The following is a 16,769-nucleotide window of genomic DNA, read 5'->3' as shown; positions in this document are numbered from 1 at the left end:
TTTCCTCTGCTCTCAAGCAATTTTATTATTTTTTAGAGAATTTTACCAGCATTCAAGACCAAGCTAGTGTAGTCTTGTTATCAATCAGTGTTCTTGGCCGTCCCCAATCAACAGAAATTGCCTAGAGACCAGACCAGAAATTCAGGCAAGGCTTTACTGTGCTTCCCTGGCGCTCAGACGGTAAAGTGTCTGCCTGCAATGCAGGAGACCCGGGTTTGATTCCTGGGTCACGAAGATCCCCTGGAGAAGGAAATGGCAATCCACTCCAGGACTCTTGCCTGGAAAATTCCAAGCACGGAGGAGCCTGGTGGGCTACAGTCCATGGGGTCCCAAAGAGTCGGACACGACTTCACCTTCACTTTCACTTTATTGGGACCTCTGCTTTGGCAGGAGGAAGCTGAGAGCAAACAACAGGCTCCCTTGCTTGCTTGCTCCCTGAGACAGCGGAAGGGCAAGCCTGCTTCTTGTGTGGGGTGAGAGTAGGGGTGTGTCCACCGGTCAGGCCAGAGGGCTGGCTTAGGTGTTCTGCCCCCTCCTTAGGTGATGTTGTGTGCAGGGGGCTTGTGCAGTACCCTGTTTTTGCTCAGGGCTCTTCAGATGTGGCAATTGGGTTTTTGGTCTCTTTGTACCCTTTGGGTCCAGAATTTATACCACTTACACATGACACAGTTATTTGTAGTCCCATACAGTTTCTTTGCATTTTGTTGCTTGAAGAGAGTTGTGTCCAAGTCTAAGTACTGCAGGACTGTAGCAAAGGATCCCAGGTCCCAGCCTGTCTCAGTCTGATGGGAGAAAACACAGAAACCCAAGAAATAAAAGGCAAAGTTAAAGATGTCAGTGGAATCTTACTCACTGCCTGTAATGGGGTGTTGCACACACATTTCTTCTAAACTATTAAAAAGTTAGAATTTAAATTCATATGTTAATTTACTGAGGACTTTATGGCAAATTGGATTTTAAGCCTTCACTGCAAATTTAAGCACATTTGCTAAGAATGCAAGTATATGTGTGTGAAGATAGAGTAGTAAAACATCTAATTACCCAGAAAATATCAAAGATATATTGAATCCCCATTATGTGCAAACAATTAGGTTTTTAAAAAGTGCAAATCAAACTTCCCAGCTAAGAATGTTCTCCAACTCTTCTTTCGGGGAGTAGACAAGATAAGCGGGTTGATGGGGAATCGCTAAGTCTCTAAAGACCCTACTAATTGAGCTAAATGGGGTGAAGATGAAAGCTAGTTCCATACCCATGAATTCTGAAAGTCCAGGTTGCTTAGTTCCTCTGAGATATAGATGAAAAGCAAGCATTTATTTTTTTGAAAGAGAAAATGGGATTTAAGATTTTTAAACAAGAAAATATTTAAACGAGGAAAGATCTGGTATTCTCAGAAAGTAAAATTCCAAAAGAGAACTAGAGTTAACTGCTTTTAAAATAAATAGTAAATTCCGTACTTCTTAAAAAGAAAAAAAAAATATTAGCGCCCTTAATTGCCTTTCTTGTGCTTCACAAAGTTCCTATTAGATATAAAGGGAAATAGGGCAATCTTGAGAGCATACACTTATTTGCAATTCATGAGAACCCAAGACTTTATGGCAGGCAAATGGATCTGTCTTTTTTTCCCCAGTTCAGTCAAGCACATCTCAGAAATCTTATTTCTGTTTCGGTCAAGTAACAAGTGTTAGGTCTTTGTGTGTGTGTGTGTTAGTCTGTGTGTCTGTGCGTGTCTGTATGTCCGTGTAAAATGTTAGAGTACTTTCATTTTTCAACCTCTAATATCTCCTCATCATAAGACCACAGTAGGAAACAAAGACTGACTCATCTGCTTTGGTCTTATTCACATAGGCAAGAAAATTCTATTACTCCTCATTCATTATTCTTTTTTACTTCTGGATAAATCATATCAAAGGTATTTAGTGATGGTGTATGATAGGCAAGCCACTGAAGTGTACAGAAATTGGTATATGGGTGACAAAAATAGAGAAGTTGTTTCCTAGGGTCTGAACAATATTATTTATTGATAATATATATATTTACCTAGACCTTGCACTGTAGAAACTAGAAATAGAATTACTAAGAGTAGAAATTAATTGAAGGTTATTTCAATTATGCTTTAAGATGAAATACAATGTTTAGAAATATCCTCAAATATATTATCATACTTGAATTTTTTTGAACAATATATTCTTTTCAGGAACCACCATTTCAAGCAGGATTTCTTTGGTTATTTATTTTTATTTGAATAAAGCAAACCTTGAGGTACATGGTTTGCCAGGTGACTACTCTTTGAATTCATGTCCCAATAGGCCACATGTTGGGCACTGAGGGTCTTAGAGAGTACTATGAAAACTTGCATGGTTTGAATTGGTTTTCTGACCAGCACGAACACTTCTGTTGCACTCCTACTAGTTCCTGGGTTTCTTAAACACAGAAAACTTGGTTTCCATAGTTTTTATGGCTTTTTGAAGGACCTCTAAGATGGGTCCCATAGTTTTGACAATTTGTTCCATTTGATCTGCAGCTGACTTAATGGTATTCTTAGCATTCTCAATGTTGAGTGCATCCTGCAACTTTTTCAAGGCATCTATTGTAGTGGCTTTGGATGGACCTGGACTTTTCTCAGATGTGGTGGCATCTGATTGTCCTTTCCTGTAGAAGTCACTTAATTGGAGATTCATGATGGGATATTTCATCAAGAGTAAAAGAGAAGATTCCAAACTCTCAAGAATGTTACCACTATTCAGCACAGAGGCAATGATCGGTGACTGGGCATTTTTGAACATTTCTTTGGTTGACTGTTGCAACTCCCTTATATTGTTACTCTTCTCAACCATAGAGGAAATAGCTGTTGCAATCTTGGAACTTAAAGGTTCACTTTGCATTGGGTCCTGCTTGGCCGCCACCACAGAGTGCATCTCCTTAAAAATTTTGAGCATTTGTTCAAAGACAGCCTTCACATTACCATCTTCTTTCACAGTCATCAAGAGGATCTGAGTGCTCATACTGCTGTTGAACAATTCGATGAGTGCATTTGTGAAGGAAGCAAGATCTTGCATGTAAAAGAAGAATGTTTTGGCAGCTTGAACGAGCCTCTCTTTATCCTTTTCTGACTCTGAAGACATTTCTCCAGCAGAAAGGTTTCAGCACTGTAAAACAAGTAGGAATCCAAATGAAAACTAAATACATGTTTCAACCATAAATAGACTGAAAGTATAACCTAAACATGATGATAACTCCTGTCAAAGGTTGGAAGGCTATACAAGCATAAATGATCTTGTGCTTTAATAAAAATAGTAACAAAAATAAAGCAGAGTAGAATAGGGATTTTCATAAACTTTAAACCCCATATTAAATATTGCATGCTAGATCCCATATTGGATATGCTGACCTATGGATACTCAGGAATTACCCTCAGTAACCATCCAGTCTAGTGGAAAAGACTGGATAAAACATGAAAGAATATGTAGAGGGACTCTGGCTCCAGTTAAAACACAGCAAGTACTCTCCATCCACCAGAGAAGGGCATGGCAACCCACTCTAATATTCTCGCCTGGAGAATCCCATGGACAGAGGAGCCTGGTGGGCTACAGTCCAAGGGGTCACAAAGAGTCAGATACGACTAAATGACTAATACTCACTCACACTCAATTCAGTCTTTCCTACTAATTACAGCTAAAAGTCCTGAACAGAATATCTCAAGTAACTATTAAACAACTCTGAAAGGTAGACAGCAGCAGACAGAGGAGGTAGGGATGGCAGTATTCCAAAGAAGATCAAGGTTATCTAATCCAAACTCCCAAAATGTCTATCTTGTCTAAAAATGTCCTTTCATCACAACTTGTCCTCTTCTGCAATAGAGAGGAATATTACTGTCTATAACCAATGTTCACAGTCCTCTTTTGATGTTTTCTCTAGAGTTATGTTCTATCAACCACCCCCTCTTCCTCTTGTGCTATGAACTGAACTGTCCTATGAATGCATCCTTCTGAAATCCAGTAGGTTGACACTCTAATTTCCAGTATGATTTATTTGGAGACAGGTCCTATTAGGAGGTAATTAAGGTTAAGGCCCTGATGCAACAGGATTAGTATCCTTTTAAGAGAGACACACAATAATCCCAAACTGCACTCATCTCCTCCAAAAACATTCTCCTCTTAATCCTTGCCTCATTCAGTTCAGTTCAGTCACTCAGTCGTATCCGACTCTTTGCAACCCCATGGACTGCAGCATGCCAGGCCTCCCTGTCCATCACCAACTCCCGGAGTCCACCCAAACCCATGGCCATTGAGTTGGTGATGCCATCCAACCATCTCATCTTCTGTTGTCCCCTTCTCCTCCTGCTTTCAATCTTTCCCAGCATCAGGGTCTTTTCCAATGAGTCAGCTCTTCACATCAGGTGGCTAAAGCACTGGAGTTTCAGCTTCAGCATCAGTCCTTCCAATGAATATTCAGGACTGATTTCTTTTAGGATGGACTGGTTGGATCTCCCTGCAGTCCAATATTACTTAATACATACCAATTTTATATTAATATAGAAGATAAAAGAATTCTGAGAACTAAACCATGTACAAACAGTCAATAAACCAGACAGGCAGAGGGACCCAGCAGAGGAGAAGTCGCTGCAATAAGTCTGTGTACTGTAACTGGAGAGTAGCCCCTACTCACTGCAACTAGAGAGAGTCCGTGCACAGCAACAAAGATCCAGTGAAGCCTAAAGATTAATAAATAAAAGCTAAATTATTTTTTTAAAAAGATCTCGCCTATCCCCATTAATTATAAATGTCATCTGTGTGCAGATGACTCCTACATCTCCCAGTGTAGCCTCAGAAATTCTCCTGATCTCCAGATCTACATTTCCAACTACCTACTGGTCATCATATGGTAACCGTACCAGTATATGTCAAACAATAATCCCAAACTGCACTCATCTCCTCCAAAAACATTCTCCTCTTAATCCTTGCCTCATTCAGTTCAGTTCAGTCGCTCAGTCGTATCCGACTCTTTGCAACCCCATGAACTGCAGCATGCCAGGCCTTCCTGTCCATCATCAACTCCCGGAGTCCACCCAAACCCATGGCCATTAAGTCAGTGATGCCATGCAACCATCTCATCCTCTGTCTCCTCCTGCCTTCAGTCTTTCCCAGCATCAGGGTCTTTTCAAGTGAGTCAGCTCTTCGCGTGAGGTGGCCAAAGTATTGGAGTTTCAGCTTCAACATCAGTCTTTCCAATGAACACCCAGGACTGATCTCCTTTAGGATGGACTGGTTCGATCTCCTTGCAGTCCAAAGGACTCTCAAGACCTAAGAGTCTTCTCCAACACCACAGGTCAAAAGCATCAATTCTTCGGTGCTCAGCTTTCTTCATGGTCCAACTCTCACATCCATACATGACTACTGGAAAAACCACAGCCTTGACTAGACGGACCTTTGTTGACAAAGTAATGTCTCTGCTTTTTAATATGCTATCTAGGTTGGTCATAACTTTCCTTCCAAGGTGTAAGCGTCTTTTAATCTCATGCCTGCAATCACCATCTGCAGTGATTTTGGAGCCCAGAAAAATAAAGTCAGCCACTGTTTCCACTGTTTCTCCATCTATCTGCCATGAAGTGATGAGACCGGATGCCATGATCTTAGTTTTCTGAATTTTGAGCTTTAAGCCAACTTTTTCACTCTCTTTCATTTTCATCAAGAGGCTCTTTAGTTCTTCTTCACTTTCTGCCATAAGGGTGGTGTCATCTGCATATCTGAGATGCATTTTTGCATCTTGCCTCATTGTTGAGGCTCAAAATCTATCTTCCTTTTCTCTACACCAAACTGAATCAGTCCCTATAACTTGTTAACCCTCTTTGAACTTATTTCAATCCACCCCCTCCCTTCCATTCCCACAACTACTATTCCAGTGAACTCTCATTTAGACAATTTTAATGGTCTCACATTTGATCTCAATATTTTTGTCAAAGGGTCACAAACTGACAATTCACAGGAAAAAAATTTAACCAGATATGCTTTGTTTGACCTACTACAATTCATTATCAGTTGCAAATTTTAAATTGAAACACAGAAATCGAGATTTCTATTGATTATTGAAAAAATGAAATGAACTGGTAGTAGTAAGTCCTTTTTCTGGATGGAGAAATTTCCTAGAACTGAGGTTGTCCCCTTCAGACTAGACATTCACCCTCTACACCCTATTGTCTTGGTGATTTAGTTGCTAAGTCATGTCTGACTCTGGCAACCCATGGACTATAACCTGCCAGATTCCTCTGTCCATGAAGTAGGTTGTCATTTCCTTCTCCAGGGGATCTTCCCAACCCAGGAACTGAACCCAGGTCTCCCGCACTGCAGACAGATTCCTTACCATCTAAGCCACCAAGGAAGCCCCTATACACGAAATAGAGACTGTCCAACTCAAAAGCCCATGGTGTTTCCACTAAGTTATTGAGGTTGAGTGATTTTACCTGCTTCTGATGTATCTCTGATGTAGAGGAATCAGTAGAGATTAGGACAGAATCTAGAGGAAGAAGCGTGGGAGATGCTGATCTAAGCTTTAAGGGAAAGAAGTCAAGATGATTAACCAAGATAACACAGAAGACAGTAATAAAGAGCAGAACTTCCAGCCAGGAAAGAAGAGCACACACACACACACACACAAAACACATTTGGCTGAAAATATCTCTGCCCATATGTCTTGAGAACTTAGAGCAATCAGCAACAGGAGGTACAAAAGGCAACAGAAGCTAAAGTAAATTTAATATCTGGAATAGCTGACACGCTGCTGCATCATTTTAGTTGTGTCCGACTCTGTGCGACCCCATAGACAGCAGGCCACCAAGCTCCTCCGTCCCTGGGATTCCCCAGGCAAGAATACTGGAGTGGGCTGCCATTTTCTTCTGCAATGCATGCATGCATGCATGCTAAGTCACTTCAGTCATGTCCGACTCTGTGCGACCCTATGGATAGCAGCCCACCAGGCTCCTCCATCCACAGAATTCTCTAGGCAAGAATACTGAAGTGGGTTGCCAGTTCCTTCTCCAAGCTGACATTATGGAACATCAAAATTCTGAGAGTTTCAATCAAAGAGGCACCTACTCTACTGAATCAAATTAGCTCAGTTGGACAGAACTTTTCAAATTAAAAGTCCATTAAAGAATAAAAAATTGGATGTTTTATCATTGTATCAGTCTTTCAAATTATATTCAGTTCAGTTCAGTTCAGTCATTCAGTCGTGTTCGACTCTTTGCAACCCCATGGACTGCAGCACGCTAGGCCTCCCTGTCCATCACCAACTCCCGGAGTCCACCCAAACCCATGGCCATTGAGTTGGTGATGCCATCCAACCATCTCATCTTCTGTTGTCCCCTTCTCTTCCTGCTTTCGATCTTTCCCAGCATCAGGGTCTTTTCCAATGAGTCAGCTCTTCACATCAGGTGGCTAAAGCACTGGAGTTTCAGCTTCAGCATCAGTCCTTCCAATGAATATTCAGGACTGATTTTTTTTAGGATGGACTGATTGGATCTCCCTGCAGTCCAATATTACTTAATACATACCAATTTTATATTAATATAGAAGATAAAAGAATTCTGAGAACTAAACCATGTACAAACAGTCAATAAACCAGACAGGCAGAGGGACCCAGCAGAGACTAACAAAGCCTGTAAGTCATCACATTCCATTAGAAACATCCAGATGAAACCAGATGAAAAAGCACAGCAACTACTCCTAAACAACTGCTGGGACCACTGGACTCAGAAACACAGCAAGGTAAGCAATATGGGTATTTCTGTTAGTATTGATATAATACTCTGCTTCTCCATATTAAAAGGTATCTGCAGTAATATGCTAGACTTGAATCCTAGCTATAAATATAATAAAGCAACAAAACAACTTTAAGTGGATCCCATGACATGTTCCTGGTGATCATTTATGTCTCTGAAGATACCAAGAAAGAAGAAAATTAACAGCTTATATAATTAAGTCAGCAGGGAAGATAAAGTAGTAAAGACATCACTTTTAGAAAAGAACAAGGATGAAAGGACACCTGTGTGTGAAAGTGTGCTATTTATATGGATTGTAACATCTTTATGTCTTTAACATTAATTTATGATTCAGCACCTTTAGAAGAATGAATGTGTGACCTAATTCTAGTTAATGTCTAGTGCTTATGTTCCTTCATAAGTTCTATTACATTTAAATACCACTGGGCATTTGCTGTGTGTCTTCAAATAGACTGCTATCTTCTTGAGGGCAAGGAACTTTGTTTACTCAAGGCATATGGCAGAGGTTCCCAAGTGAACATCTGATAAATGCTGGTAAATGACCTCAATATTCTCCTTTCTGGCCAGAAATATTCTTTTAAACACTTATATCAGAGTGTCATCACAGCATGATCAACTTTTTATTTTTTTAAATTAAAGGCCATTGTTTTGATTTAAAGGAGGCTCAGAACTAGTTAGTAGCTGTTATTTTCTCCTGAAAAGCTTCTGACTTTACCCATACCCTAAACCCACACTCCCAGATAAGTGAACCTTGCAGTACAGCTAGACGCAATATGGATAGTGAGGATAGGAGACAGCATGGAGAAAGGTAGAAGCTTAGACAGCACTAATGACCAGACATCAGAAGCTAAGACAGGGTCTTTGCTTTCTTTCCTTCTTCCTTTCTATTTTTAATTGTTATGATGGGAAAAGTCCAAACATACACAAAAGTGAAAATAATAATAAACTCCTGTATACTCATAATCCAGCTTCAAAAATTATCAGTATAAGGTTGATCTTATTACCTCTATGAACCTACTCCAATCTCCCTTCTAGAGTATTTGTAATCAAATTTCAGTGTCATTTCATCATTAACTTTTTCAGGGTACATTTCCACAAAAGCAAGAACTCTCTGAAATTTGACCTTATGCTTCTCAAACCAGTAATATTTAACAGAATTGTCTTTGACTTTGAAATACACCCAGTGTCCTGCTGTAAAAATTAATTTTTGATGTAGGTGGAAAAGCTTTTGCAATGCACTTGCAGTACATATCAAAATATAAATTTTTATACCTATTGATTATATAAATTATATGTTTATATGATTTGAATTTCCTCTGGAAATTTACCCTGAGGAAATAATCCAGGTAATTGAGAGAAAAAGGATCATGTGTATTAAAATACTTATATTAAGGTAGTGAAACAATTAAGGATTTAATAAATTGTGGTAAATATATATGAAATATTTTATAAAATATAAATATGTATATTTTATATAACCAATAAAATAATTATAAAACTAGAAATAGGGGGAAGTATTTAAATTAATATAAGATGAAATTTTATTTATACTATTATCACAACTTTGTAAAAGCACTTATGCCTTTAAATAAACTTTGGAAAGGAATAATTCAAAAAAACAAGATGGGAGGTTTATAGATGTTTTTCCTTGTGGATATTAAAGTATTTATATATTATTGCTATAAACTTTTTAAAATACTTTGTTTTACCAAATCTTTTAAATTCTTTGTGTTATAATTTTACCACCTATCAAAGCACAATCACTGTCACTTTCTCCATGAATCTTCCTCTAATCATCTCGGTCCTAAAATTTCTGTTTAAATTCCTATAGCACTGGACAGTCAAAGCACTACGTAATTCACAAAAGTATCCTGAGAAATATTTATCTGCATATGTGATAACCAATACATTTTTATCTTTAAGGTGGTTCCTTTCCTGAAAAACTAAAACAACTGTCACATCACTAAATTAACTTTTAGATACAATCATCAGTAGCCATTCCCTTCTCCACGGGATCTTCCTGATCCAGGGATCGAACCCAGGCCTCTTGCATTGCAGACAGATTCTTTACCATCTAAGCCACCAGGGAAACCCAGTATCACAAAATTAACTTTTAGATACAATCATCAGTATATTTCTACCATTTCTCACATGTTCTTTAATTATGAATGTTTACTTGTCATTTCAACAACATTGATGGGTTTGGTCCAATAAGAATAGTCTTTGTTTTCATTGCAAGTCCCTAATACGAGCTGTAGCTTCAAGATTTGTCTACTTCCTTTTTTTAAATAAAATAAGCCAAAACACATGTGATTTCCAAACTGTTTTAGCAACAGAACTCTCTTATCACACAAAATTTTACCCACCCACAGCCCAAATACAGCAGCAGAGAATGCACAGCTGCTTTAGTAAAGGCTGTGGTGAAATTAATGTGCCAGAGGCCAAGTGCTCCACCTGCTGGTTAGCAATTCCCCATCAGGCTGTGCAGGACTCTTTCTATTTCATGAACCACTACACCAGCTCAAAGTAGGCTGTACATAAGTGAATGGTAACTGCCCATTGCTAACTAGGAGCACTATCATGTGATAAAAAATAGTGTAAAGTTGACATCTTCCATACAAAAGATGCCGCTGATCAGAGCTGGATTAAATACACCACTTAATTGCCTGCTGAACTTTAAAAATCATTTTTTAAATGACTTTAAAATTATTTTAAAAGATTGAATTTTAAAGTCAGTATTTAAAAGGTCAAACCTGAAATGCAATAAGATAGAGGGAAGTATACAGCCCAGAATTCCTCTTGGGTACAGTACTACATATTGTTGGTAAGATATCACTTGAGGCATGCCTGAGTAACAACTGTGATCTTTAAGAAAGGTGACTCCAACTGATGGCAGATCTTTTTCGTTTTGCTGAGGGAAGGGAGCAATTCAAGTGTCAGAGCTAAATTGTCATGGGCAATAGTGCAAATGCTGCCCATTGCCAACTAAGATTTTTCAAGTGGTGTATAAAAAGTGAAGTCGCTCAGTCATGTCCGACTCTTTGCGATCCCATGGACTGTAGTCTACCAGGCTTCTCCGTCCATGGGATTTTCCAGGCACGAGTACTGGAGTGGGTTGCCTTTTCCTTCTCCAAATGGTGTATAACCTGTCCTTTAAATATCAAGCATATATCTAAGAGCATCAGTTTGAAAGGGTACAAATCATTTCCCTAGATAACTGGATGTCTCCACATGGCCCCAGGGTCAATATTATTAAAGTGTGAGGTTTTTTTTGTTTTTTTAATTTTTATTGGAATAAACCTGATCTACAATGTTGGAGAAGGAAATGGCAACCCACACTCCAGTACTCTTGCCTGGAAAATTCCATGGACTGAGGGGCCTGGTAGGGCACAATCCATGGGGTCGCAGAGTCAGACACGACTGAGCAACTTCACTTTCTTCTTTTTTTACAATGTTGTGTTGGTTCTGCTGTACAGAAAAGTGAATCAGTTATAAGTATCTCCACTCTTTTTTAGATTCTTTTCCCACATAGGTCATTACATAATATGGGGTAGAGTTCCCTGTGAGATACAGCATATGCTTATTACTCATCTATTTTATATATAGTAGTGTATATATGTCAATTCCAATCTCCCAGTTTATCCCTCCCCTCCCTTTACCCCAGGTAACTATAAGATTATCTTCTGCATCTGTTACTCTGTTTCTGTTTTGTAAATAAGTTCACATACACCATTTTTTTAGATTCCCATTTATAAGTGACACCATATGATGTATCTTACTTCAAAGTGAGAGTTCTTTTAAATGAGTTTGCAGAAGCCATGCACCACCTCTATCTATAATTTGGTACGATATACTGCCTTCAGCTTGACACTGCAGTCTTAAATGTCTTAACTTCCTACCTACATTAGGAATTCTATAAAAGCAGGGACCATATCTACTGCATTTCCGTAGGCTCTACAGAGCGTAGCATACTACCTTATAATAGTAAAGTACTACTATCCATTAGATAAATTGCTACTGCATTATTAAATTACTTCCTTCATTGGGCTCTTCAAGTTTCACCTGCCCAAAACATAATCCTTGGTTTCACCTTCAAACGCCACCTCTCCTCCACCTAGTTCTCTAGTGTTTATCTCACTGTTGGGATAGAAATAATTTTAAAGTGTATTCAGTACTGGGGCAAGTATACTGGCAGGCCTGCTGAAGATCTCTCCGCAGAAAGAAACTGTCAAGTCCCCTTCCCCAAGTGAAAAAAAGGAAGGTAAGCCTGACTCAAGACAATAAAAGTCTTTCTTCATTAGATGTAAAAAATAATTCTGAGCACATCATGATGTTTCTTACTCAGACTTGTTATTGGCACAAAATTATGGATATCTGGAACCCAGGAAAAAGACTATAAATGTGAACGCCCAAGGGTTTTTAGTATGCAGAGGAAAGAAAACATTACTTTTGCAGATGAAAACACAGTGTCTGATTTACGGTAAGACTGAACCTTTCATCAATTAGTTATTACTATTTCTTCTTTTACTGTCTGTTCAAAGTGTGTTTAGCTGTGAGATTATTACTGCTTTCCTTATTAATAGCTAAACTTTAGAAATCAATATTTTTTCATTTTTCCTCCATTTTGAGTAGTTTTAGTTCTTTTTACATGGTCATCATTGTTAAAGTTTGTGTGACTTATTCCCACTGGTTTTAAGCTTATGAAGCCCTCCATACAGACATTTAAAAAGTATCTATTTTCTTCTAGCTATTGTATCACTTTTTTTTTTACATGTACTATACTGATAACATTTAAAATTTTACACTGATAACATTAAAAATTTTTAATACTCCAGAATCATTTATGGAATACTAATTTCAATTATTACTGATTTGAGTGTCTACATACATTATATATTAAATCAAACATATATCAGGGTCTCCTCTGGGGACTATTTTGCTCCATAATTCCATCTACTCTTGCACCTGGTACAACACTGGTTCATACTGCGTTTTTAAGGTGCTTCAATGTTGAGGAAAGGAAAAGTCTAGTCTTTCAAATGTACTTTATGATTAATTTGTCAAGCTGTGTTAAAACAATGAATTAATTGAAAAGCAACTGACCACTTGGAAGCATTTAACCTCTTATCAAAGGGGAAGGTTATCTCTCCAAGTATTTATCTTCAGGTAAATAGAACCACACACCTTTTCTAAAAGTTATGCCTTCAAATAATGGCATATGATAGTTTTTAGACAAATTTTTCACTTGTTCAGGGTATGAAAGACTATTCTCACCTAAATTTCTGTATGGGGATGTAATCTGTGATCTTCAGAACTCAAAGCCAGAAACTGGAGTTTTCATTTCGTGATAAGATCTTAACACTAGGGACAACAACAAAAAGGTTTAATGTAAAATTTCTAGGAGAGAAAAAGCAAAATCAAAGTAATAGTTTGTGGTTAGCAAACTGCAGTTTGCAACCCAATAGTGAGTTTGGGGAATATTTAATAGTCCCTTATGGTTCAGCTGGTAACGAATCCACCTGCAATGTGGGAGACCTGGGTTTAATCCCTGGGTTGGGATGACCCCCTGGAGAAGGAATGGCTACCCACTCCAGTATTCTGGCCTGGAGGACTTCATGGACTATATAATCCATGGGGTTGCAAAGAGTCGGACACAACTGAGCGAACTTCACTCACTTCACTCACTCGACAATTTCTTTAAACAGAATTGAGATAGTTTCTATTTACTGATTTGTGGACATTTGTGTCTGGTGTGTGTGTTTGTGTGTGTGTGTGTGTGTGTACTATATCTAAATCAAAGATAAAAATGAATTTCTGACCATGATACAATTTACTCTGTGTGTGTGTGTGTGTGTGTGTGTGTGTGTGTGTGCTGTATCTAAATCAAAGATAAAAATGAATATCTGATCATGATACAATTTACTCCATCAGGGGTACTAGTGCATTTTTCCAAAACTAAGAGCAAAAATAATGATGTTCTTAATCTGTTTTTTTTTTTTCCAAAAATTTCCCATTTCCATATTGTATCCTTCTAACATGGAGGATAGGTTATATTCATGTTTAGTTTCCTGACAGAAAATATCTTCATTCCTTCATCCCATGTTTCCAAGGTTCCCAATATCCAAGCCTAGAAATACCATAAATATACTATAAATACACTATAAATATCCAAAACCACGGTGGTAGAAAGATAGGGCCCCAATTAATTAGGATGTTGTTTTCTCAATGAGAATATGCCAGATCCTACACAGGTAAAAAGGACTCCATTTTCTTATTCTTCTCTCCCCAGAGTCCAAACAAAAAAATCAGTGTCAGGTACGTAGAAAGACTACTCTAAGTGCGCATATGGAGGAACAATGTTCTCACCGGGTCCAAACTTTCACCCACATTCACTCAGAGGAGTGTCACTTGTTCCTCCTTTCTCTGAGCCAAAAGTACAAACACAAGCAGGATATAAACATCAGGCTTATTCATTCTATGGTGTACTCTTTTTTCCTCTCTATGGTGGATTCTTGTTACTTATTCCTTAACACCTTCCTGGAATGGCATTATCTTCTTTCTGAGGCCAACTCTAGCTTATCTGAATAATGGCCAAGAGCAGTAAAGACAATTCTACAGAATTTAACTTACAAGCTTTGCAAATAGTGAACCAGAGAGATATTCATAACTGCCCTGTCCCTTCCATCAGCATGACTGCCTAAGTGAGACTTTAATCTAAGCAATCTTGCAAATATACTTTTATCATGAGAATCTTTTTGTAAATATTCTATTGTTATATGTGTTGCCTCTGGATGCTTCTTAGGTTTTGGAGTGCAAACAGGTTGCCTGTAAAGATACAAAGTGTTTTGATTTCTTTTTTAATATTTTAAAATAACAGAGCATATGTTATACTTTAAACTACATATACTATATACACTATATACTTTTAAAACCATGTGAATAGAATAACCACTCAAATAAAAGATGAGTGCATAAATAAAATTAGCTATTGCCCTGTAAAGTCAGAGATCTTAATATTCTTCCAACCCTACTAATTTCAAATATTAGAAAAATCAATTTGGTAGGTCTAATTCAAAGTGATGACTATAGGTTGAGGAAATTAAGAAGCACTGGTAATCAAGAGCTAACCATTTCAAATATATTATTAAATATTACTTGGAAATAATCACATCTATTAATAATCAGATGTTGCTGCTGCTGCTAAGTCGCTTCAGTCGTGTCCAACTCTGTGCGACCCCATAGATGGCAGCCCACCAGGCTCCCCTGTCCCTGGGATTCTCCAGGCAAGAACACTGGAGTGGGGTGCCATTGCCTTCTCCATAATCAGATGTTAGACAAACACAAATCTGTACTATCTAGGATTCTCTCCATCACAAGATCTACTGCCATAATTAATGCATCCATGGGTTATACTATGTTACCCGTATTTTCATAGTGACTTCACATTTCAAAAAATGATTTTGAAGAACACGTTGAGTTTTCTGAGAAATTCCTTAGGTAGCATACTACTTTTTAATCCACACAGTAAAAGAGTTTCTGGTCAAATCTATGCAACCAGCAGATATTTTTCAAGATTCTTAGTAAAGATTTCCTATTGTATTTTTCAGAGACCATATTTGAAATATGGCTCAAAGTGACTTCCTCTATCCAGAGAACCCAAAAAGGCGACAAGAAGTAAACCGTCTTCACCAGGAGCTCCTTGACTGCTTATCTGACAGCTTCCATGCCACCAATAAGTTGACTGGGGTTTTAAACACACACTTAGGATGTACGTTACCTTCCATTGAAATGAAAAGAGATGGGACCATCAAAGAAAACTGTGATATCATCATCCAAGCCATGATGAACATCCAAAAAGAATTGCAAAAGGTGGATGAAGCACTAAAAGATAAACTAGAGCCAACTCTTTACAGAAAACTTCAGGATATTAAGGAAAGAGAAACCGAGAAAATTGCGATAGTACAGAAGGTTATTTCAGTCATACTGGGAGAAGCTACTTCTGCCACCAGTGCAGTGGCTGTTAAACTTGTGGGCTCAAATATCACAACTGGCATAATTAACAAGTTGGTCACTGTGCTAGCTCAGATTGGTGCATCTCTCCTCGGTAGCATAGGAGTCGCTGTTCTTGGCCTTGGGATAGATATGATCTTCCGTGCCATCCTGGGAGCAGTGGAGAAAACACAGCTTCAAGCAGCCATCAAAAGTTACGAGAAGCATCTGGTAGAATTCAAGTCAGCTTCAGAAAAATATCATCAAGCCATTACCGAGGTCACCAACACAGTGAAACATCAAATGAAATAAAGTTACTTTATTTGCTACCAGAGTATTTCTCTGCCTTTCTCTCCATAATGGTGTTTTGCTTCTCTGATTAGGTTCATTTTCCATAAGCTTCCAACAAGATATAAATACAGTAAACAACTCCGAGGATTCTGAAATGCTACAACTAAATGACTCTAGAGTTTTCTATCAACAATGAATGTCTGGATCAGTTGGTGCTAGACCTGTGAGTGAAAGACTGCATCCTGGGATGTCCTCTCACTGTGCTCTACAGATCAACATTACGGTGAATGCTATTGCAGAGCAGCGTGTAGGGGTGACCTTTTCCAATTCCCAGTCAAAATCTTCAAAATTTGCACTGAATGAAGAGACTATTACTAGCTTCAGACATCATTTAGTTCTAAGGGACATAGTAACTTCTGCCCCCACATGAAAGCTGAGCCTTAGAATTGAACAGAAAGACTACAGTAATTGTGACCATCAGTTCAAATGCAATTTGCCCTAAACTGGAAGAGACTGAATTTTGGTTTGTAACAATTTACTTCAAAGGAGCCAACTGTTCTGGAAAGTTCTCCTAATTACTAATCTGTAATTCCGATTGACTGTTCAGAGAAAAGTTAAAATATAAAAAATAAAAATTGTTGCTGTAATTGCAATCAATCCTGACCAACTGTGGTGTGATGATTAAATTTTCTTTTCTTTTTTTTTTGATGATTAA

The 16,769-nt window shown here is 38.1% G+C and overlaps 2 protein-coding genes across 8 annotated transcripts in view; one reads left to right on the top strand and one right to left on the bottom strand.

Moving 5' to 3' along the window:
• Positions 1 to 2,167: 2,167 nt before the first annotated feature.
• C21H12orf60 (chromosome 21 C12orf60 homolog) overlaps positions 2,168 to 16,769 on the bottom strand; it is a 46,744-nt gene continuing 32,142 nt past the window's right edge. For 3 of the 4 annotated variants that reach the window (XM_043440210.1, XM_043440208.1, XM_043440209.1), the window contains exon 2: positions 2,168 to 3,146. In XM_043440210.1, coding sequence (XP_043296145.1) covers positions 2,406 to 3,122 — 717 coding nt within the window. In that variant the 5' untranslated portion in view covers positions 3,123 to 3,146 and the 3' untranslated portion in view covers positions 2,168 to 2,405. Of the gene's footprint in view, positions 3,147 to 11,111; positions 11,163 to 16,769 lie in introns of those variants that run through there. The other variant, XM_043440211.1, reaches the window with a different exon arrangement.
• On the top strand, positions 7,495 to 16,711 carry SMCO3 (single-pass membrane protein with coiled-coil domains 3). Of its 4 annotated transcripts, none has more exons than XM_043440212.1 (3): positions 7,495 to 7,760; positions 12,120 to 12,254; positions 15,382 to 16,711. In XM_043440212.1, exon 3 carries the CDS (start codon positions 15,398 to 15,400, stop codon positions 16,073 to 16,075), a length of 678 nt encoding a protein of 225 aa, XP_043296147.1. In that variant the 5' UTR covers positions 7,495 to 7,760; positions 12,120 to 12,254; positions 15,382 to 15,397; the 3' UTR covers positions 16,076 to 16,711. The 4 variants fall into 4 exon arrangements, with proteins under 4 accessions (XP_043296147.1, XP_043296150.1, XP_043296151.1 ...); XM_043440216.1 differs by lacking the exon at positions 7,495 to 7,760 and adding an exon at positions 11,516 to 12,035; XM_043440215.1 differs by lacking the exon at positions 12,120 to 12,254.

This window comes from Cervus canadensis, chromosome 21, assembly GCF_019320065.1.
Source record: "Cervus canadensis isolate Bull #8, Minnesota chromosome 21, ASM1932006v1, whole genome shotgun sequence".
NCBI lineage: Eukaryota > Metazoa > Chordata > Mammalia > Artiodactyla > Cervidae > Cervus > Cervus canadensis.
The sequence above is the reverse complement of the archived record's forward strand: the minus strand, read 5'-3'. Positions and strand labels throughout refer to the sequence as shown.

Bases quoted from the DNA above. Each gene is read 5' to 3' on its own strand.
- SMCO3 (XM_043440215.1), top strand. From the start codon at position 15,398: ATGGCTCAAAGTGACTTCCTCTATCCAGAGAACCCAAAAAGGCGACAA.